The 23,645-nt window shown below is 39.6% G+C and overlaps 1 protein-coding gene across 4 annotated transcripts in view; it reads right to left on the reverse strand.

Annotated features, from left to right (window-relative positions):
• The window catches only part of LOC127412128 (zinc finger MIZ domain-containing protein 1-like), a 143,337-nt gene that overhangs the window by 61,286 nt on the left and 58,406 nt on the right, over nucleotides 1-23,645 (reverse strand). For all 4 annotated transcript variants that reach the window (XM_051648237.1, XM_051648236.1, XM_051648238.1 and 1 more), the window contains one exon: nucleotides 5,833-5,952. In XM_051648237.1, the coding sequence (XP_051504197.1) occupies nucleotides 5,833-5,901 (69 nt within the window). In that variant the 5' untranslated portion in view covers nucleotides 5,902-5,952. The remainder of the gene's footprint in view (nucleotides 1-5,832; nucleotides 5,953-23,645) is intronic.

Genomic DNA, 23,645 nt, shown 5'->3' on the forward strand with positions numbered 1-23,645 from the left:
CATCTTGCCCTTTGACTCAGTGCATCTGTACAGCCTTGCGAGAACCCAGCCGGTAACCCAAGGCCTCCTGGTCTGAATGCAGCTGTGCATTCTGTGTCAGATCCACCCTCCTGACAAAAAGCTTAGTGCACTGTAGCACGTCCTAATCCAGACTCTTCATCATCTTTTGTCCAATAAGATGTAATAGATCCACACTTCTGAAAGTATAATAATAGTGGTGGCAGAAATGAATGAGAAGAGACTTATTCTCTTTTCCCTACGTTTTTTTTTTTTTTTTTTTTTTGGCACAATTGAGTGCCAAGGTTGTTTATCCTCTCCTCAGGATTACCCCACCCCCCACCCCAATCTCTTCACCAACTGGTGGCACACAAGACATGACAAGAAATTTAAACAAACGAGCAATCTGTACACCCTCTTCAGAGGCTTTGCACATAAATGCTCTGTCGCTGTTTGGTTGCTCCTGAGAAGGAGACTGTACTCTTTGAAGAGCATTATACTCGGACGGACACCTCCTCTTCCCCGCTCACAGCGAGGAAGCGGCATTGTCTTCCGAGGGCAGCAGAGGTCGCCATTTGAATGAGTCGCTTTGGTGTGTATGTTGACAAAGAGCTCATCTGACAAAGAGCCAAAGTCTCCTGCTGCAGAACCCTGCTGAGTAAATCCCGCAGAGCATAAGGGATAAGTGGGCAGCAAATTCCCCTCTTGCCGCAAAAGCTGATGGAAACGAATCTCCATTTTGAGAGATCTCAATTCTTTGTTTAAAGGGACAGTTCAGCTAAAACAGATAATTCTGTCATTACTTAGTCACCCTCATTAAAGTCATGCAGGTTTGGAATAAAATAAGGGTCAGTAAATGATGACAGAGGTGTCATTTTTGGGTGAACTATCACTGTAGGCAGATATTCTGATTTCTAGGTCTGACCACACAGTAATCAGGAAACTGGTTTGAAAGCAGGGTAGTAGGGGAGAGCATGTAAAGCTTGGTATTGTGGTGGTGGGCACTCAGAGCTTTGTGTCAGCAAAGCAAAGTTTTTTTTTTGGCAGGACTGCAACACAGGTGTTAAAATAACTAAGGCCAAATATCAGCACTTCACCTTTCCCCTGCAATGCTCACTGTGTCTATACAGGACCTTTTCATCTCAGGGAAATTCTGTTTTGTGTGATCAGTCATCCTAGAGGTATTGAGTCATTTGCTTCTGTTGCCGGACCAGGTCTGGTCACCTACACTGTATTTCACACTCTCTTAAAGGGGACATCTCATGGAAGGCAAGATTTTCCTTGCTCTTCTGAAATAAAGCCAGCCCATTAATGGAAACTAAGCTACAAAAATACATAATCAAATGGACATGGTATTGGGATCACAACCATGAACATTTACATATGTTTTTATAATGGACCTCCCACAGTCATGGAAAAAGTTATTTGTTCCTAATTAAAAAAGGCTTTACTCCTAAACAAATTCATATTAATTTTGAAACATATGTATAAAATCATGATCACTCACATGAGATAAAGATTCCAGTCATATCAGTAACCATATAAAAGCTGTTTTATTCTACATGGGTCCCCTCATAGGGGCTGCCATTTTGAGATCACATGACAAGCCAAATCCTACTCGCTTAATGTCAGTTATTGGACACTTTCACTCAGGGATTAAATTAACCATGGCTGACTGTAAATAGTGAATTTCTACAAAGGCATCAGTGATTGAAAAGTACTGCATTTCAATTAGGGATGATAATTAATAATCGATGATGGATTATTTGTGGTTAATAATTTGACCGATTAAGATCATTAACAGTAATACATTAATAGTAGATTAAACAATTCCAAAATTCATGCTAAACAATGTATTAAAAATACACTGACCTGAAAATATATTAAGAGTACAAATACCAATACTCGCATTTCTTTCGTGTATTTATTTAAATGATATTTAAACAGCTGTTTACCACTTACAGTTTTTTATTGTTATTGTTAATGATTAATCGATTTTCATTAATTAATGTTAATGATTGTCGATTTAGAAAATTTCTTAAAATTTGCAACCCTAGTTTGAATGAAGCTGCATCCATGCCTCTAGGGGTCAGTGTAAATCCAAGACAATATGAAAAAAAAAATTACTGCGTGATTTCCAGGCAAGGAAAATTAATAAAATTTGTAAAAGTCATTCAAGACTTTCAATAGTAAATATATGTTTTTCTTGTTATGCTCAGCTCTAAAATATTTAATTGGCTTGAAACTGCTCTTTGTAAATGCAATCTCTATAAAACTATTTTTTTTTTAATCCTTATCCAGCTATCAAAAATGTTTGGAATTTAAAACAGCTCATCACTTAATGAACTGATCACCTGTCCACTATGCATGGAGTTTTATAAGAGAAGTCACAGACAAATTTTGCCAGGTAGGTGTCAGTTTACGCCTCTCCCCATTTATTTGTATGGTACTCACAAACTGTGATTTACTGTCATAACACTCGTGGTTCTTTGACATCAGGGCCAGTATATGATTGGTTTAGAAGACTTGCGTGACCCAAGCTGACCACTGCACTCTCTCATTTGTTAAATCCGCGAAGGTTGGTATCTCAGTATATAAAATAATCTCTGGATGCTGGAACACGAAAGTTAGCCAGTCATAACAGAGGCCATTTACATGTGAAAGTTAAAGGTGAAGTAGCAAAAACAGCCTGTATAATTGTTATGGTCAGAAATGGTGGGAAATGGTCACGTAAAACTAAATAAAGTTTATAGGTGGACGGGGGGAAAAGAAATGATTTAAAAAAGTATAGAATATGACCCCTTTAAATTAAGAAATCGAATTGTGTATAAAGACATTATATGGAAAGAAATCTTCAAAATAACCTCAGAACTTCACTAAGACAAAAGACAAAACAGTTCAGGATGTTGAAATCTTATGGCCAATTTCTTTCATCAGCTTATCTGTCAGAGGAAATCCCTGAGCATGAGCTCATTTCATCAGTTCTACATGGGACATGAACCATGAATAACTGCCTCCTCCAGCATCAAAATACTTCGTACATTTGTATTCATGTTCCAAGTGAATGATAATTTCTTCTTCTTGCTTAAGAAGAAAAAGGAAAGAAAGACTGTCTAATTAAACTGAGTCGCAGTGTCATGTTTCACTTATTTCTAATCATTAAATTCCTCCTCATGTTCTGGACTGGGAATGGGCCAAGAGAATTGTTCTGATCATCAAGCTTTCGAAGGTAAACAGTGTGAACAATAAGTTGTTTGTTTTGCAAAGCATCTGAGAAAAAACTTCTGCCCCATATATATGAATAAATGGAAGAAATGAAGAAAGTCTCTACTATATGCCCAAGCTAACATACACAATTCAGTTTAATGCAACAGTTTGCCTCGAGTTGATTATGATATCAGCCCTCTCCTCTCAGACATAAGAGGATCTCATTTTAGGTGATTGACAGCTATTGGCTGCTGACTGCTCAGCATGCAGGCTTTAACTGATGGTGAGGAAGCCGCAATGAGAAAACAGAGGAATTCTCTAGGAAGGGCTCTGTAAATGAAAATCAGATGGGAATGTGAGAGACTGGGTGTTATAAGGAGAGAAAAAAGTCAAGAGGAAAAATGTATGAGCATAAGGCCTGTTTCACACTGCATGCATAAGCTGTGTGCAAGTAAAGCAGTGACACTGCAAAAGCAATGCTGCACTGTGCTTTCACACTTACAGCATTTCTGCTGTTTAACAGAGTGCGGTTCTATACAGAAGACCCTGAGATTGCGGAGTAACCACATTGAGTATTTTCTTTAATAACAACCATCAATTATAAATGGTTAGCGGGAGTTGGTGTTTGAAAATGCAGAGAATATGCTGTGTTTTACTGACATTACAATTACAACATGCTGATGGCTTTGTGTGGGTGTTAGTCATATAATTGAACATAATATTTTACACTACTCTCATTATAACCACCTGAGTATAGTTGTGGGAAGAATAGACTGCATGACAGGCAGACGTATGACTGAGTGACAGGATGACAGCAAGAAAGCCCTCATCAGACTTTTTAGATTGTGTGGTAGCAAAAAAATAAAAAAAAAAACTGGTTTGATGAGATGCTTGTGTTTACCTCTGGACAAGATTAGATAGTACCTGCTCAGGTAAAAAAATTTTTTTTTTTTTTTTTTTTAAATAAAAAAAATGGCACCAAATTATTATAATAAAAAATACAAATAAATTCTCTGTGCTGCATGCAAGTCTACTGTCTGTGATTTCTCTGTTTATCTTGAGCTGACTAGGACAACAGCCACACCGGCTAAACTCACAGCTCTCACCACACTAAATGTACCATATCAATATGATTAATGAGCAGCAATCGATTGTGCTTTGTCTTTAGGTTTAATCAGACCCAATCTGGCATGCAAAACAGAGCTAACAATGTCATTTGTAACCAATTAAATAGGCTTAGAATTTCAGTGGTTTTTACATGCTGTAGATGATCTTATTAGCACTAAGACTTGTCTTACTGAGGCAGAGACAACAAAGCCATGTGGAAAACTTTGCAATAGTGACAAATCCTAAACTGCCTGTAACATAGTGGCTTGCATGAAAGACATTTCCATAAATCTGTCGAGAGACGCAAAATGTCACACCTGCACAAAACACTGCAATTATCAAAGGCTAGAGTCATAAGACATAGCCTTGGGTCATGCCTACTCACGTGTGTGCATGAATTTGCTAAAGAACAATCTTTCCACAGATAGGGTGAGGAGATGCTTTGAAAAGAGCCAAGGAGGACAACAGGGTTATGGCCCCAGCCATATTCTGCAACCTGATGAGCCAAACTAATGCAAATTTACAGATCACCATTTAAGGCAGCCAGAGAGATGATGAGAGACCCAGCAACAGTGAACATTCACCTACAGTAACAGACTAACAGACAGACAGACAGACGCAGACCCCCTTACCCTAAGTATTAAACTTCTCCATTGATTTCAGAGAGAACCGCATAACATATAGAGCATTCAAATAAAACCTTTGTTGTATACTGTAGATCATTTCAGCCTTAGGTGTGATACCTATTTTGTAAAGTATATAATTTTTAAATGTATTAAATGTATAGTAATCAGTCATTGAGAAACTCATATTGATTGACCACTAATCTGAAAATTGGAGGGGTTTAAAGCACATAAAGCAGCATAAATGTAATCCATAAGACTCCAGTGGTTAAATCAATATCTTTAGAAGCGATTTGACAATAAATACTTTTTTACAATAAATTCTCCTCCCTGCCCAGTAGATGGCGACATGCATAAAGAATGTGAATCGCCAAAAACAAAAGAAGAATGTAAAAGTGAAAGTAAAAGGGACTTATAGTAAAAAAAAAAAAAAGGACTTAAATATTGATCGGTTTCTCACCCACACCTATCATATCGCTTCTAAAGATATGGATTTAACCACTGGAGTCTTAAGGATTACTTTTATCCTGACTTTATGTCCTTTTAGAGTTTCAAAATATTGGTACCCATTCACTAGCATATTATTGACTGACACTTTGTTTGTGTTCAGCAGAAGACATTTTAATGTTTGGGTGAACTATCCCCTTAAACTGCAATGTTTTTAATTTACACATATAATTTACACAGAACAAAAGCCAAAAACGTATGCTTACCTAAAACATTAACACTGTTTTTTAGCTGTATTTTAACCACTAGAATTTCCTTCAGGAAATTAAAATAAAGTTATAGAGAAACTTTGTATTCAGTTGAAGCGGGGAAATCTTTTTCTTAGAGAATAATAAATGAACTAATAAATGAACAGTGCTCATGTGTGGTGGTATGGTTATCATTTTCTCACCTGTTTGATGCACAGCAGCCTGTCATTGGTCTGCTGTATGTGCCTGTCCATCGAAGGAATCGTGTTCATCTTGACTGCTGCCTCTTTCTCTCTATCTGGAAGCCATTAAATTTCTTCTCTCTGAAAAATACACAAAGAGAGGAGTGTTTCAGAGGCTGCCAGAAAAAAGAAACAAGAGGGCACTTCATTGTGGATCTGTGATCTCCTCGCACACGTAACGAGGCCATGAAAGACACTGAGCGTTCAGTTGACATTAGTGTAGTAGGTGAGGAGGAGAACTTCCATATATCTTTCATGTTCATGAAGGCGATCTATAAAACCGGAGATCAGGTGTAACTAGAGTTACACTCCCATCTGTTTGTTACAACTAAAGCACAACCATTAAAAGGTAGAGGGTGGAAATTACAAACTAAACAAATAAAACAACAGTTTCTGATGTTGTTGGCTGTAGTCACACTCGGTAAGGTTGGAGCAGAAAGAGCATGTATGTCAAATTGTCCTTCAAAGTGACACTAAGTTTGGAGACATAAGAATATAGTAAATATATTTATGTTACTATGAAAACCACTGTGTCTGAGTGGTTCTGACTAATATACTGTAGCTTCTCAGGTCTCTGTGTCTGTGTGTTGGGTTGAAGAACTGTGACCAGTTACACTCCAAATCATCTTTCCAGTCCTCTGTAGTCTGAACCCAATTGGTGTGTCTATTACACGCTGTTAAAGGTATCAGGACTTACATTCAAGGTTATCAATGTTGCCGCTGTGGGCTGATTTACAGTCGCGTTTGCGGGCAAATAAATACGAGGCCCCGTGGCCGGCGCTGTAACTCACGATGCAGACGTGCGGCAGGATTAATTGGTGGGAAACGCTCATCTGACCACTTTACTGTATACTTATAAATTCCTATAACAAAATTTCCCACCTCCCACTGCCAGGCCACTGTGGTGGACTGATAAAGCAAACTTCAAACACCTCGGCTGAGTGCGTGACAGGAGGAAGAGTGTCTCTGGCAGTCAGGAGTGTTAGATAGTGCCCTGTATATGTTCAAGTAGTCAGTGCATTTCAGGAAGTGATGTCGGGACCGGAATTAAGCGTGCTTTCTTTAGCTCTGAATGAAATATTTAAGTATGTAAGTCACGGATGAGGTGACATGGGTCCTGTAGCTAAATAATGAGAGTCTACCACGACATGACAGGTGAGTAAATGACCAAATAAATGAAATTTTCATTTTTGGGTGAAATATCCCTTTCATTTTTGGCAAGAGAACAATTTTCAGAAAACGTGAAGAGAGATCATATATTCGCACATTTTTAGTGGGGCTTCAGGGTCTAGCAAAGCTTATGCCAGACACCAAGCTGGAAGGTAATACTAAGTTGTTGAAACACTGATAGGATCTGGGCTGATTTTGATCTGTGATCTTGGCTGCATTGACAATCACAAGCCAGCAGGTGTCTCTCTGTCACACACTGCAGCGCTGCCACCCTGACCACCACAAATAACTGCTGAGTGTTCCTTTAAGCCTTTACAAGCGCTACAAATCCTCCGCTCCAACCCACTAACAGGGAACGCTCAAACCCGCAGCTCGCCTGTCTGACCTTGTGGTTATTGATCAACTATTTCCCTCCTTACCCTGCTGTCACTCTCACCCAAAGCTACCAGCAGAGAGAGGAAGAAAGAGGCAAACTCTCATTCTCCTCCAATCTCTCTTTCATGAGACATCAAGAGGGCGATGATGACACCATAACAGCAGCTGGTGAACATCCTGATGACGTCAGAGAGCCGTAAAGCAGAGCCTAGAGTCCAAAACTCCACACAGCTTGATCACGCATCCTCTCTCTCTCACCCCTCAGGCAATGAAGGGCTGGAAAAACACCAGTTATATAACACACCAACTACCTCAATGAATACAAACTCTTGTTCTGATTATTCAAAGAGAAGCAGAAGCTGGCCATGGTGCCATTTCAAGCACAAAAGTGTACAGTGGGATACTTGGCCACACTGGTAGCATTTCACAGCACTTCATTGCTCTTGCCCCTGACTAACTCAAATTGCATTTCATATAAATATTTGGTTTATTTTACAGTTAGCATTTGCTATTTGGAAAGCTCCCTGGACATTATACCTGCACTATAATGTTCTTAGCAAGTAGAACACTCAAGTGTCCTACTGCTTTCATAAAACAGTAAGGCTTCAACGAAATAAAGATATTAAAATTTAAGTGTGAAGTGAAGTGTAGAATTGCAAAAATAATGATTGTTTTCAAACAGGTTTCCCAAATACACCCCCATCTGTCAATGGTCACCACACCAAGCTCATGCCATTGGTTGAGCCATTGTTGCTGTGTCTGGCTGGTGGGGATGCTCAAATAAAAAGAGCTGGGATAGAATAAATTACTTTAAACACGATACACACTTAAGCTATAAGGACACAATTTCTCATTAAAACTAACAGTGCGTCCATCCATTAGAAGATATAGCCACTAACATAAACGATAACAAAACGTTATTCTATGAGTGGTGCACAGCTATATACACAGAAACAGGGTGAACAGGTGTTTCACGTCATAGTTGTTACTAATTTGTCTATTTTAGCATAGCTGGAACATTGTATTGACTAAGGATGTGCCAGGGTGGTCGACTAATGGACTAATCTTCTAACAACCGACTAGTCAATTAGTGGGGTCAACTACTAACATTAATAGTTTTATTGGTGGTGGTTTTAATGGGAGACACAATTCTCAAATTAATTGAGAGACGCAACTTCTTGGAGAGCGTTTTTGCGTGATGATGGCTTGCTGTGCTTAACAGTGTATAACAGTCAGCACAGTAAAACCCTCTGCAAGAAGTTTTGTCTTTTTAATGCTTTAGCTTTAGTCTTTTTATGTGCTGTTGTTACAGCAAAGGGCTGCATCAACAATAGAAAATGATCACTGTCAGACGATAAATCCTCTGCTGTGAGTAATATTCCTGTATTTGTGAGGTGCTGTGAAGATATTAAAGTTTTTTGCTGATTATGTCTGACACTACTTAAATAAATAGTTGCAGTAAAAAAGGTTTAAACTGCTTAATGTCGTAAACTAGATGTGTATCCTCAATATTATCTTGTAGCTCTTAAATGCGCAGCAAGGATCGCCCTGAAGCACTCTGGTTACGTGGAAGCACGTCATTCTGTGCATATGTACTTTTGTGCCTCTCTGTATTGGAGCCTTTCTTAATTATTACTTTGATAGTTTCGTGCAATAAGATGTTATAGCTATTTAGCCTATTTATTTTTTTTAAATATCTGTTAGTCACCATGCTGAAGTGCTGTGCTTAGTGTTCGCATACCCTTCTAAAAGGCATCTGATTGGGGTCAAATGAACATAACGGAGCCTAATTATACATAATTAACCTTAACACAGACTAGTCGTTCAACCAACTAACTAGTCGATTATGAAAATAGGTAGTTTTGCCCATCTCTAGAATTGACCAATTAGCATCCAGGGTTTCAAAAATCCCAATATTTTATGGAATTCATCTCATCAAACCACACAAAATTAGATGCAGTGGTGATATTCAGGTATTACACAGAAATTCAACAACCCACAAAAATCCTATCAGATGAATAAGAGTAGATATAATTCATACTGTCAGGATGAAAACAAACGCAGGGAAGTGGGGTACAAATGATACAGTAGAAAAACTTTGTTTAATCTTTAGAAAGGTGGGGTCAGGCAGAGGGCTTAGTGAAAGACTGTGAGAGACAGAGTTAGTTTGTGCAGGGAGAATTATCTCTTCATAATCAGACACACGCCACATAAGTGAGCTTTGCATATCCACTCACGCTTGACTCCCTTTTCAAAGGCACTTCTCTACAAATACCATCAGTCACTCTCCTGGGTTAAGGACAGGGACTAAGATATTGATACCAGCCCTGAATAAAGTCCAAGAAAAAGCCAAGCTTAAGAGACTGATCATAATTACAGCTCAGCTCAACTCAACTTGTAAATGTCTAGTTATCCAATTTAAGGCCTCCTATCAACATTTACTTTGCATCTTATTTTGGTCAAGAACAGCCCACTTAGAAAGCAAAGGTCTGTTTGAACAACATGTAAAGCGACTAATTTAAGTGTACTTGCTACAAAGAGCAACAAACAAAACTCAAAATTTCTTTCAAAGATTTGATGCCACTAATCTGATAAACCCTGACAAATCCAGTGACAATTTCTTCATCAAAAGCGCTCATTTTATTAACCTGGTACCCTGTAAACTCGACTTCACTTCCATGCAGACTGGTGCACTCACAAACTCCCAGAAGTTGCATAGCACCAACCAAAGTGGAACTGGCAATTTCAAAAAGCCAGTTTTTGCCATTTTAGTGTACAATGTACATCAGACAGTAAACGGATTGTGGCCTGTGAACGGAGACTCTGAGGACGTGCTCGCTTTCAGTTCAGCTGATCAGAGATCAGAGCATAGTCAGACTGATCAGACTGCCTGCAGAGGGGAAACGGAGGGATGGTGTCTCAACACCTGTTGATGCGACTACCGCAGCTGAGTGGAAGAGAGGAGCAGGTCTATGGAGAGCGAGTTTGAATTTGACGCTGTGCTCTGCCGCCTGCTCCAATCGATCGGCTGCAGGATAAACAGCCACACTATCACAGACCATTCACAACCTAAGAACTAGGCTGCAATAATCAAGACGATTGGCCACAAACAGTGCCCCTTACAAACATTTGGACACTTAAAGCTGAAGTATGTCATTTCTGCACCACTAGCGGCAGCAATCAGAATTGCAAAAATAAACATTGTTTTTAAAACAGCTTTCTGAATACACACCCCTTCTGCCGTTGATCAAACAAACATATAGACCCGCCCCCAACTCATGCCATTGATCGAGTTATTGTCTCTCTTGAGACGGTCCCTCAGAACAAACAGAGGAATTTTTATAGCGCCACAGAGACACAATGTTTACAGTTTTCAAGAAAATTAACTTATGAATGGCTTACTTATAGTTGTCTCTGCATATTAAGCCTAGATATGAGAAAGTATTTTAACACAGAAAAAGTTAAATCAACTTTAAGTCACGCTTAAAAATGTATAACTGCCATTGCATTAGATAACAAATTTCAAACCAAGTAGCATCTGCAAACAAATTATGCTAGATCTATTCACTAATTTTACTTTTCTAAGTCATTTTTACAATTACTTGTAAACAACTGGTCCCAAGGTGAATTTTAGTAAATGAAGTCAGTTCCCCTCAAGTTCACACAGGTGTCCTAGCAGAGTAACCACAGGTGTAGTTTATCAAAATGTCAAAATACTTTTTGTCTTCATTTTGAATAGTATACAGTATATCATGTGTTCTTATGTTTCTTTTAAAACCTACAAACTTGCTCTGAAATGTCTTGCTTTAAAATGTGCTTTCACGTAAATGGCAACTGATTTGATATTTTGTTTTTTAATGTAATACATTTTACACTTAATTTTGTCCAAATACTTTATGGGGTATACTTTATACTTTTTTTTTTTTTTGGTTGACTAATTCAAACACCCTTTGTGCAGCACAAAACTCAAAAACTGTGAAATGCGTAAACAGTGAAAGACAATCAAAGCAGATAACCATATTCTTTTGTTAACTGGGCTCTGAACCCCTTGAACGGATTTAAGTGTGTACTGAGTGTGTGTGTGTATGCAGTGAGGACCAGTGAGCTGGACAGTGGCCCCCGCAGACAGCACAAAGCAGCGTTTGTTATGCGAGTCCAGAAAGGCAGCATAAAGGCTCTCCACTGCTCTCTATTGTCCTGATCTAAAATGTGCCATAATCTCCCGAGCAGTCTCTAACACCATATGTGTGTGTGTGTGTGTGTGTGTGTATGTGTGCTGGCCTCCTTCTGCCCCATCTCTCCTTTTTTTCCCCTCTCTTGCTCACCATTTCTTCCTGCCACTCAATCTGCCCCTCCTCCCACCATCTCTCTCTCTCTCACTCTCTCTGGAACCGAGGCAGCATGCTCCTTTAACAGGCTGTGGAATGGATTCATTTCATCTAATGGGGTTTGGTCTGAAGCAGAGCCACTCACCCTGAGCAAGAAGGCTCACCACTGCAGTCATGTGTTTTCATACAAACCAATCAACACGCCCGCACCGACCCCCCCATCTCCCCCTCCGCCGCCCTCCCTCTCTCTCACTCTTCCTCTCACACTCTATATTTATTTCTTTCACTTACTCTACCTTCCTCTTACTCTCACCTCCCCCCCCCACACATTCCGCTTTTTTTCCCTCCTTTCCACCACGACCTCCTTTTCTCCCTCCTTTCTTCTTTACTCTTTACATCTGCCTGAGGCTTTCTGTTTCATTCTGGTCACAAGGCACTTAGCTACTGACTTGAGTCTGCTTTTCTGTCCCCTCACCTCTCTCCCCACCTCATCCTTCAATTTCTTACAGTCCCCATCCTTCCCGCTCGCTTTCATTTGTTCTTTCTGTTCCTCTTTCCCTACCTGTCTCTCGCTCTCTCTCTCTCTCTCTCTCTCATTATTTGTTCGGAGCTGGAATCTGTTGGGGTCCCTGCTGGAACAGAAGGTTGGTGCGGCCCATCTGTGAACTGATCGGAGAGGGGAGGTGGCACGTACAGACAGACCACCCCCCCATCAGAACCTCCCCATAACTAAAAGACTATTTTAATTAGTGGTTGACCACTATGGGTTTTTTTAATGGCCAATGCCAATTTTTATAACTAGAGAGTCGGGTGGCCAGTGGCCAATAGTTGATATAATATCAATATATAGCCTTATAAAGGCTAATACAATGTAATTATAGCAATTGTGGTGCAAATATACACAAAAATTATGTGAACATTTTTCACACAAAATGTATTTAAGCAAACTTTACTACAAATATTAGAAAACAGAAACTGTGCATTATTGGCCACTGACTAGGCTGTATATTGCATTACTGACAGAAGGGAGAACTAATGCTTCTGTTAATCAGCCAAGACAGCATGGTTATTGGCCACTGCCGATATGTTGATAGCCTCAAAATGGCCAAATACTGGCCAATAATGGCCAAATATTGACCGATATATCAGCCCGGCCAATAAATGTTTATTTCGGCTGTTAGTGGACTGAGGAACTGGCACAAGAGAGAGAAAGCGCTTCTGTTCATTGAGGAAGCAGTCATGGTTATCGACCAAAAGCAATATGCTTCTAACCTTAAAATGGCCAAATATTTGCCGATATATATTGGCCTATAAATATTTATTTCGGCTGTTAGTGGATTAAGGAACTGGCTCAAGAGAGAGCAAATGCATCTGTTAATTATGAAACAGTCATGGTTATCGACTAATACCGATATGCTTATCACCTTAAAATGGCCAAATATTGGCCGATATATCAGCCTTGACGATAAAGTTTTATTTCGGCTGTTAGTAGATTTGGAACATGCACAAGGGAGAGCTAACACTTCTGTTAATCGGCCAAGGAAGCACAGTTATCAGCCAATGCTACAATCTTGAAAAGGCCAAATATCGGCAGATACATTGATTTATCACTACTTTCACAATATTAAACCAAAATGCTACTGAACGATCTGACAACAAAACTTGTTTAGAAGTTATGTTGCTATTCATAGCTACAATACACAAAATTAGTTTATTTTCTTTTTTGGGGGGGATCTTATCACGTGGCTTGTTGAGCGCGTTACCTCGGAGATCTAGCACGTGTGGAGGCTCACACTATCCTCTGCGGCATCCACGCACAACTCACCACACGCCCCACCGAGAGCGAGAACCACATTATGGCAACCACGATGAGGTTAACCCAACATGACTCTACCCACCCTAGCAACCGGGCCAATTGGTTGGTTAGGAAGCCTGACTGGAGTCACTCAGCACGCCCTGGATTCGAAATTGTGACTCCAGACGAAATTAGTTTCTAACAGAATATTAGTCCAAGTTAAATGATTAGCCCACATTGTCCTAGAGACACTGTGGGAGTAGGATATTATCCTGTCAGCTCATAGCTAAAGTCTAACCCTGGACATTGTGTATACTTCTTTAGAAAAACAGAGATGTAATTGCTTTGTATCAGCTGTAGTTAAGAAATGCTAACTGAAAATGAATTTACTACATGCATTTGCATGGACACTCACATATGAAGTATTTCAACACCTTGTTTCTTTATGCACTGTATTTCCTCTCAATTCCTGAACACCTCTGTACAGCAGAAGCTATGAGCTACGACCTTAGCCGGTTTGACCTTGCCCTCCAGTAGAGGCACCAGGAGTGAATGAAAAGCACATCACTAGCAGAGGGTGAATATGGCCACCCTGAAAATAATGTCAACCCAGCATTTCCTGTGTGCACAGAGCAAAATGTATCCTGGCCACATACTGATCTGCTGCTGGGCTGCAGCACAGATAATATCCACTTTAATTTCTCACCTGAGGGGAAGTTCTCATGAGAGAGCTGCCGACACCAGGCTAGAGATGTGACAGACATTTTTCATAAGCTCACTGCATGCTGCCAACACATAATAACCTTTTTTCAACAAATCTGGGGTCAGTTTAGATTTTTTCCCTGCAAACAGTCAATATCATGACCAGGACTGAGAAAGCTGATTGAGTATCAGTGGTGAACAGTGTGGTATTTCGTTAAACTCTTCCATCTACAGTGACATATTAAATCCCATTACATGGACACAAGTACAACATCACCCATCAAAACCTGGTTCACGTCTGTGACGTAATTAAAGCCTATTGGTTATTTTAAAAAAGGGGGGCCTGACGATAAGCCCCTCCCAAACTTAATGTTTCAATAGGAAACACATCAACACGGGAATTGTTTTTTCTTCAAGTCAATTAATTACCCAATATAGGAGAGTGATAAAAAAATGAGCTCTTTTATATTGGCAACCATCCCTGTGGCCTGTGCACTTTCCAAAACAGGCAGCCAGTTTTAAAATTGTGTGCAGCTGTTTAACTATTTGATATTTGAGAGCATTTGGCATCTATAAATATTGAACTGCAGTACGGTGCCAGGGGTGCCTACAATGGCAGGTATGTGTCACCAGATACCCCAGGACAATCCCATCATACCATGAATACACTGGCAGCGACAGTGATTCTAGGGCAAACCATGAACTCACTCTCCCTTCTGCTCTCATTCCTTGGTGTCTTCTCACTTCAGCTCTGATTCACGACGCAGGGTGAGACCAGAACCATGAAAAACTCCAGCTATCCAGCTATCTGATATGAGAGATCAGTGGGTCTGTGTGGTGCTCTGCCCGTCCAACCTGAGAAGGCCACAAATCACTGTGGGCGTAAATCACGCTTTAACCCTTCTCTCTTATTAACACACTGTCCAGGATTGCAGAGCGTGCCTGTATGTGTGTGAGAGACTGCACAAATGCGTTTGTGTCTGTCTGTGGAAGGGTGAGCAAAGGCATGTTCAGAATTCCAAACAATCTTCTCTCACCCTCATCTGGCTCATCCTGAGATTCTCTCATTTGTCAGAGATTGCCGAATGCCAGGCCTGGATGGCCCTGTGTAAATAAACCAGATTCCACCTCACAGTGGGTTAGAGTGGCAAGGAGTAAACCAGCTCAAATCTCCCACTGGTGAGACCATTTCTGTTATTGGCTCAGTTGGCTCTGCTTCCTCTTGAATTATACGATCAAAAAATAAAAATGTTTAAAGAGATTAATTAAATGTATGAAAATGTTTTACTGCAATTAAGTATTTTAAACAAAAACTAATGTTAAAACAGAATCGGTGTACAAACTTAATTTAAATATATGTCTACAAGAAACTAAAGGACACATCCCCTACCATGCAATGAAATATTAGTTAATATTAGAAATAATAGTATATTACTACAAAATAAAATATGACATTATATTACGTTATAAAAATTATTAAACTTTGTAAAAAATGTTTTATAGTTTTAGGTATTTTACAAAACATATTCTTTTTTTCTTGCACAGAACAACTAATAAAGAAATTAATTTATTATAATTATAATTAAGGACTAAATTAAATAAACTACAAGTACGGATGATGTTAAAATTAAACAAAAAATACATTTACACTGGCGGCCAAAAGTTTGGAATAATGTACAGATTTTGCTATTATGGAAAGAAATTGGTACTTTAACTCACCAAAGTGGCATTCAACTGATCACAGTGTATAGTCAGGACATTAATAACGTGAAAAATTACTATTATAATTTGAAAAAAAAATTCAGAACTTCTTAAACTACTTCAAAGAGTTCTCATCAAAAAAGACATGCCAGTCTATTGCATACTGTGGCAACTCAAAAACAAACACAAAGACAATGTTAAGCTTCATTTAATGAACCAAATAGCTTTCAGCAGTGTTTGATATAACAGCAAGTGATTTTCTAGTACCAAATTAGCAATTTAGCATGATTACTCAAGGATAAGGTGTTGGAGTGATGGCTGCTGGAAATGGGGCCTGTCTTGATTTGATCAAAAACGACTTTTTCAAATAGTGATGGTGCTGTTTTTAACATAAGTAATGTCCTGACTATACTTTGTGATCAGTTGAATGCCACTATGGTGAATTAAAGTACCAATTTCCTTCCAAAACAGCAACATTTGTACATTATTCCAAACATTGCCAGTGTAAATTGACTGCATGCAATGAAATTGTGACAAAATGTTTAAGAATTGTGTTGCAAGCAAATCAAGCATCAAAAATTCATGATTTGATTATACAATGAATATAAAGCCAATCAAAATACAAGGAAGTTGTATTTCTTTTTATGTATATTTCTCATTATTGCTGGCTGTGCTTATTAATGGAAGGTCAGTAAGGGTGTGTTCACACTTGGCAGGTTTGGTTCGATTAAAACGAACTCTGGTGCGATTGCTCTGTTAGTGCGGTTCATTTGAACAAGTGTGAACGCTGCCATCCGAACCTTGGTGCGCACCAAACAAGCGGACCGAGACCGCCTGAATAGTGGGTCTCGGGCCGCTTCCAAACGAACTCTGGTGCGGTACGATTGATATATGAATGCAACACGGACCAAAGACGTCTAAACGGACCAAAACCAGGAAATAATTTGCCTAATACTGACCTCAAGCGTACCTGGTTCTTCTCATCATAGGAGCTATGTTGCCCATTACAGTTCGGTACAGGCGTCGGAACTGCCGTCAGCCGTCCTTGCAGCATATCTTCGTTTGTGTGTGCAGCGGAGGAATTCCTGGCACTGTTTTGACTCCTTTACACATTTTATTAGCTCTTCGTTTGTTCTCAGCTGGTAAAAATACCACCATATATACATATATAAATATAACGAGCACATTTCACCCAGCAGCCAGTATTGTTTTGGATGATCGGCAAGTTCCGTCAAAAAATATACGTCATAAAAGCGGTCCAATCAGGTTGTGACTTTTTCCTGATGCCTTTGGTTTTGTATCATTAGGTCCGGTGTTAAAAATGCCAGTGTGAACGCTAAGAGAACCAGGACTAAATGTATCATTTTCTTTTTTGGTCCAGACCAAGAGGACCAAGTGAACCGAACTACAAGTGTGAACACACCCTAAGTCTTCAAATCAGGTCACAGTGAGACAAATGATTGTGACTCTTATGTGCTGTTCCAATCAAAAAATAGAACCTAATGCACATCGCAACAAGGCAACTACTGAGCATCTCTCAAGAGTATAAAATACACTTTCAAACAGATTAAGAAAGCTTTAAGAGTTTAAGAGTAAAACGCTTGCCAGATTTTGTAAGTTCCAAGGTTTTCATTCATTTACATATCAATTTACTTTTTTAAAAAAGAGGGAATTTAAGACTTATATGAAAATATTGGAAGTTTACTATACCAATTTATTATTTTTGTGGTATCACTAAAGAAAGGGAGACAAACCCCAGCTGTCCATTAAAGGAAATGTGGTCTTACTTTCGTAAAGACGCTTAAATCTTGAGATTTCTAATTTAGGCTGACATCAAAGAGGAAGAATTCCAGGCTAGGCTTCTTAGAAAAAAAAAAAAAGAATTTATGTTCCTGCACAGTTGGTCAAATTGAATGGCTGTCATTCTATCCGTAAGAGAACATTGCATTTGTGGACCATGAGTGAGGTGAAGAGCTGACCGGCTAGTGGAAACTGAACCATGAAGGCAGCAGACCAGCCTGGCTGTTGGTGGAACCCTCAAGGCTCCTACTGCTGAATAGGTAAGCTGAGAAATTCCACAGCCTTCTGTTTCAGGCCTGCCTTAAAAGTGCTGAAACTTCAGCAACTCTATTCCACCACCGGGCTCTGGGCTCTCTTACTCGCACACAGAAGGACAGGATCTCCATTTAAGAGATTTAAGAGAATTCTGTCATCAAATGTATGATTTTCTGTCTTCCATGGAACACAAAAAGAGATGGAAGACAGAATGTTAGCCTCAGTCACCATTCACTTTAATAGCATCATTTTCCATACAATGAAAGTGAAGAGTAGATAAACACAGAATTCTGTTTTAACAGCCATGTTAATTTAATGGGGGTGGAGTAGTATGGGGAGGAGTGTTTTTTTGAAACTGTACAGTGTAATTTATGTCTATAAATTTGCATTCAGATGAAAACTAATGGCAAAAACAGCACATTATGAAAAAGACAGCCCTAATTTATACAGCCAGATCACAGATTAAAGCAACGGAGATGTTCAAACACAGAGACATGCTCGCACATTGTTCACAAGTGAGACTAACATTTCTCAAGAAGCTCCAACATCTGACCTCCTGCTCAACAGCTCCTGCTGTTCCAGAGTTTTCTTGCGCTTTAGAAAACAAATCTAATTAGTGTGAAACTCCACTTAAAAGCAAAGAAAACTATTAGAGGAAAAAGACACATTCCAGCAATAGAACTTGTCAATAGGGTGTAACTCTCTTACTCTGGTATTGGTTTAAAATATATGGTGCTTCTGATTAACCCAGCTGACTGAAAATACAGTGTTTTAATTATCGTGCTCACTAATTAAAAGACTGATCAATGACACTGTGTTCATAGCTCATAGCTTTTCCACTTGTCTGTAAGCACTCTGTCTATGGGGTTAGAGAGCGGAGTACAGCAGGGTACAGGAGAGCAATCTCAGATGTTTGCTGCTTACAAAGCTCTCAGATTGCACAGATCAGTCTGAAATGGACTGAGATCAAACTCACAATCAACACATAATCTTTTAGCCTGGCCCAGTCATAGGTGGTGCATACGAAAAGGTCAGTGGGAGAGTCACACTGCAAAATCATTTTCCATCAAAATATTGTTAGTGCTTGTGTCTCACGTCTCAGAGCCCCTGAGTAGATGTAATCGACTACATTGCTACATAACATGTCCACAAACAAACATGGTGCATAACAGTTTTGTTTAAAAGTCATATTTTTTCTATTGATTCTATTTAATCAAATAATGATTGAATGATGGAGAAGAGTGTTAAAACCTGGCCAGTATTCAGGACCATGTTTATGTCTTGTAATCTTTTATCACTGATTTTAAGAAACCAAAACACAAGAAGTCAAAACAAACATGCTTAATTGTCTTCAATTCAAGGCTGACTCGTAACACTGCTAAACAAATTACGAGAAAAATTCAATCAGTTTCCAACAACAGTTCTGCTTTTCTTTAAGTTAATTAAGAAATTAAACTCCAGCCCTCATCTGGAAGTGGCGCCATCTGGCATGGAGGGAAAATGAACAAATAGGGGCAGAGTGCTTTTGTCATCCATACATGCATACCAGCGAAGACAGAAATGTGCATGTGGAGGGAGGCGGCAAAGTGTCAGACAATAACAAAGAAAATCAACTTGTGCAGTGTCGCCTGGAGCACGCAGTCGCACACGCAGCAGGCTAGAATCAATCCGACGAACTGTGACTCAGCCCCTGTGGATTAAGATTTAAATTGAGGCCCATCTACACTGTCACTAAAATGGGTATTGTATCCTTCATGCAGGAAGTAGGGAATTACAGTGTCTCTTTCTCCCCCCTTTACTGTTCTTGACAGATAAGTGGTGCAAGCAAAGCTGCATGGTACAAGCGCTGCTTTTCAAAACCAGCGGTTGCCTTCAACTACGCATGTACAAATAGGGTAGTGGACGACTGGGTCTGTGAGGGACACACGCTCCACTCTCGCAGGCTGTTCCTTTTGAAACCTTGCATGCTGTGAACCAGCTCAAATAAATATCCCCAAAGGCATCCCTCATTCAAACACTCTCCTTCAAACAGCAGTGAGCCAAGAAATACCGCCATCATGGCACTGCACACCCCATTTACAATACACTCTTTCCCAAGACTCCTCTCTCTTCAATCCTCCCTCCCCACCCCTGTCCCCTCGTTGCGGCCAGGCGGTTGGTGTAGCTGAAAGGTCAGTGCTGGGTAATTTGTTTTTAGCTATGCAGACATGCCTCACAACAGACACAGGCAGGTAAACCAATTACACCCTGACATGAATCGCCATGACAAACAGCCTCGGCCATTAGCGGTCGCGCCACTGTCCTCCCTTTCAGAGTAGAGCCCTGTCCCTGACACTGGCCTGCCTCTGTTAGCTCTTCCTCATTAGCTGACTGGGAGATCATTAACTAACACCTATTGTAACCAAGTAGCCTGTTTTAACTGTGAATAAGTGTTGAGACTAGAGGTAGGGACAAAAAAAAAATAAATTCACCAATGCATTTCAATACTTTCTCAAATAAATCTGGATTGATTCAAAAAAATATTTATTTAAAGCCACACATTTACAGGAATCACATTCGCTGGACACAATGTATCACATGCGTGAAACAAGATGATCATTCCCGTGCAAAGCTACAGGAAACAACTTTAGTTTTCTGTAGATTTGCCAGGGAACGATCATCTCGTTGATGTTTAACCATGTTAAAGATCAACGACAGAGTTTAAGGTCATTCCGCCGCAGCATTTCACTTATACAGAATGAAAGCTGCCGAGCCTCTGATACAAAGTTATTATACCTGCTATTTTTATTTCAATTGGCTGGTCAGAGCAAACATGTTTTAGTTTGGTCTTTATGCCAAATTTTCACAAAACAAGCCACCTTAAGCTACCAAGATTTGCGCCCCTACATTGCTGCTGAAAAATGTAGATGTATCGAGAATCGTTGTGGAATTGGATCGTGACTCCACATTAGTATGTTTTTTGTAGGGCTGTCGATTTAAAGCGTTAATTTAGTACGATTAATTATATAAAAATAAAGTGTAAAAAAAAATTACGCAATTAATCATGCCCCCTGACAGGTGTGTAAATTCCATAATAAAAGTACGGATTTTCCTGCCATATGAGCCGCAAGTGGGCAGAGAGATCTTCCAGTGTTCATTACCTATGTGAAGCAGTTGTAGAGGTGATGTCAGCAAGCAAAATCACTGACATTTTCAAGCTTGAAGAACATCAGTTTTTACGAGCCACGTGAATAGGTGGCAGCACGCCACAACAAACCTCACAAGCAGTGCAGCCAAAGAATGAGATTTGCTCACTCCGAGGAAGCAGAAGAACAACAGGTGGGCAAAACACAACAGAATACAGGAATCTTGAGATGTGATTTTCAAAGTTTCCACTACCTTTAACTTGACAGAGCATCCTAAAAATGCGGCGTTTATGATGATGAATACCAGTGAGACTTTCCAAGTGTGTCCGTCTGAGGCACGCATATGTAAATAGAGCGAAAATTAAAAATAGCGCAGATGGAATGCAAGAATATGTACTGTGAGAACTGGACACATTGATGAACTCAATGCAAAACATATTGCTGTCAGCTGTAGCCTTGTTCAATGATATGAGAATAAAACAAACAATATATTGAGTTCTTAAGCCACTTTTTGTATTGTCTAATCAATGCTTTATTCATCTGCCACAATAATGCAATTTATTTCAAACTTAATTTCAATCCGTATTATATATTTATAATAGATATTATACATATTTTATTATTAATAATTGAATTATTATGCTTTATATGAATTATCTTTATTTGGGGGCCATTCTCAGCAAAAAATGATGTATGCGATAAATTGTGGTTAATTCGATTAATTAATCAGCACGCCATGTAATTAATTTGATAAAAAAAAATTAATCGATTGACAGCCCTAGTTTTTAGTTTGAAAACGTATGATTTTTCTAAGTTTATTTGCTACATTCAAAATTCAATATTCACAATATTTTGTTCTACAAAATGGTTTAAAAGAATGAGTGTGACATGTAGCAAGCAGTCATTAGCTGATTGACAAAAATGTTCATACTATAGATAAAAGATTAAGCTCTGCCCCTTTGGCAAGACCTTTACAATATGGATTACAGCCAACAGCTTGAAAAGAACATCCTTTTGGTATAAAAAAATATGAGAGAAAATAAATACGAGCACAGGATGGATTTGGCCTGGATTTAGTGGCATTGGTGAGACAGTTTTTGATATGAACTGATGTTATTTTTCGTTGATATATTTTTATAGTAATGCTCTTCAGCTTTCTGTCTTCTTTTTTGGTCTTCATATGTGTGCAAAGTGTCTGGTACCACCTCATGAAAACAACAGCTTTCTTGGCATTCGTTAAAAATTCTCTAGAGGAAAAACTCAAGATATGCCTGGCAGCCACAGCTTTATGGATGCGAGCAATTTCAGCCGCATGTTTGCAAAACAGCATGTCATCATCGCTGCTGTTAATCAAACACACTCCCTCATCTACCCCCACCGCACGCCAGCATACTGTCTCCTCTTGCTCGCATGCTCCCGGGCTGCCATTTGACTTGCGGCGTTAAGCTCTGCGAAGTGCACCTAAGTATCCATGTTAAATGTGTCACCTTGCATTTTGGACACCCCCACCCCACACACCAATCCTCCTTGAAATTAATTACATGAGTGAGCAGCACTTTTACACTCACTAACTGGCCATTTCTGTGGTTGGGCTCGGGAGGGCTCTCCTGTACTCCATTCACTGGCCCTGAAGCAGCCCTCAGCCTCCCTTGCCAGTTACTATGGCAACAATGTTCTTTCAGCACTTGCAAAATAATGAAGACAATGTGTTTTCCATTTAGATTAGTTTTTGGCCCGGTGGTGATACAGAGTGTCCATCTTAGCACCTCTTTCACGGCTGATACAATGCAATAAAAATGGCTCTCCTTGCCTCAAATGCAGGTTTACCTCTCCTATCAGGCAAACAGCGGGTGTATGATACTGGTGTTTTAAAGAGATTTTTCGTCTCTTAACACAATACTTTAATTACTTGCTGACACAGTGGGAGACCTAACTAGCCTAAATGGAACAAAGACCACCATAAGGTTCACTTTAACTACTGTAGCTACTGTATGATAAATGGGAGAGACAGAGCGAAAGAAATATGAAATTGTTCTGTGCTTACAGACATTCAAACCACTGCTCCCACTGGCTGAAGCTGGAAGTGTTGTTGAACGTATAGGCACATATGAGCACATACTGTATGTTTCTCATCATATTTGATTAACCATATGCCCTAATCCAAACCCCAACCTAACCGTCTATGAAGTAAAATTGTAATCTTAGAGGTAAAACGCAGCCTTCGAATCACGCTCATCACTGACTACGTTTACATGGACACCAGAAAGCGGGTTATTGCGAGAAAGTGGGTTATTGTGAGAAAGCAGTGTTCTGGTTTACATGCACTGTTTAAGCAGTGTACACTTTACTCCCGAATACATGCGGCTCAGTCAGTCAGAAGCTTTCTCCACAGCAATGTATTTTCCCTGCGACGCTTGTCTAAATAACAAACATGGGATCCGAGGAAGACTTCACTACTTTATTCTCCGTTGCTTCGCTTTATTTTCAGATATTCCAGAGTTGTTGCTGTGCTTGTTTCCTTAC

This window comes from Myxocyprinus asiaticus, chromosome 21 (assembly GCF_019703515.2).
Source record: "Myxocyprinus asiaticus isolate MX2 ecotype Aquarium Trade chromosome 21, UBuf_Myxa_2, whole genome shotgun sequence".
Taxonomy (NCBI): domain Eukaryota; kingdom Metazoa; phylum Chordata; class Actinopteri; order Cypriniformes; family Catostomidae; genus Myxocyprinus; species Myxocyprinus asiaticus.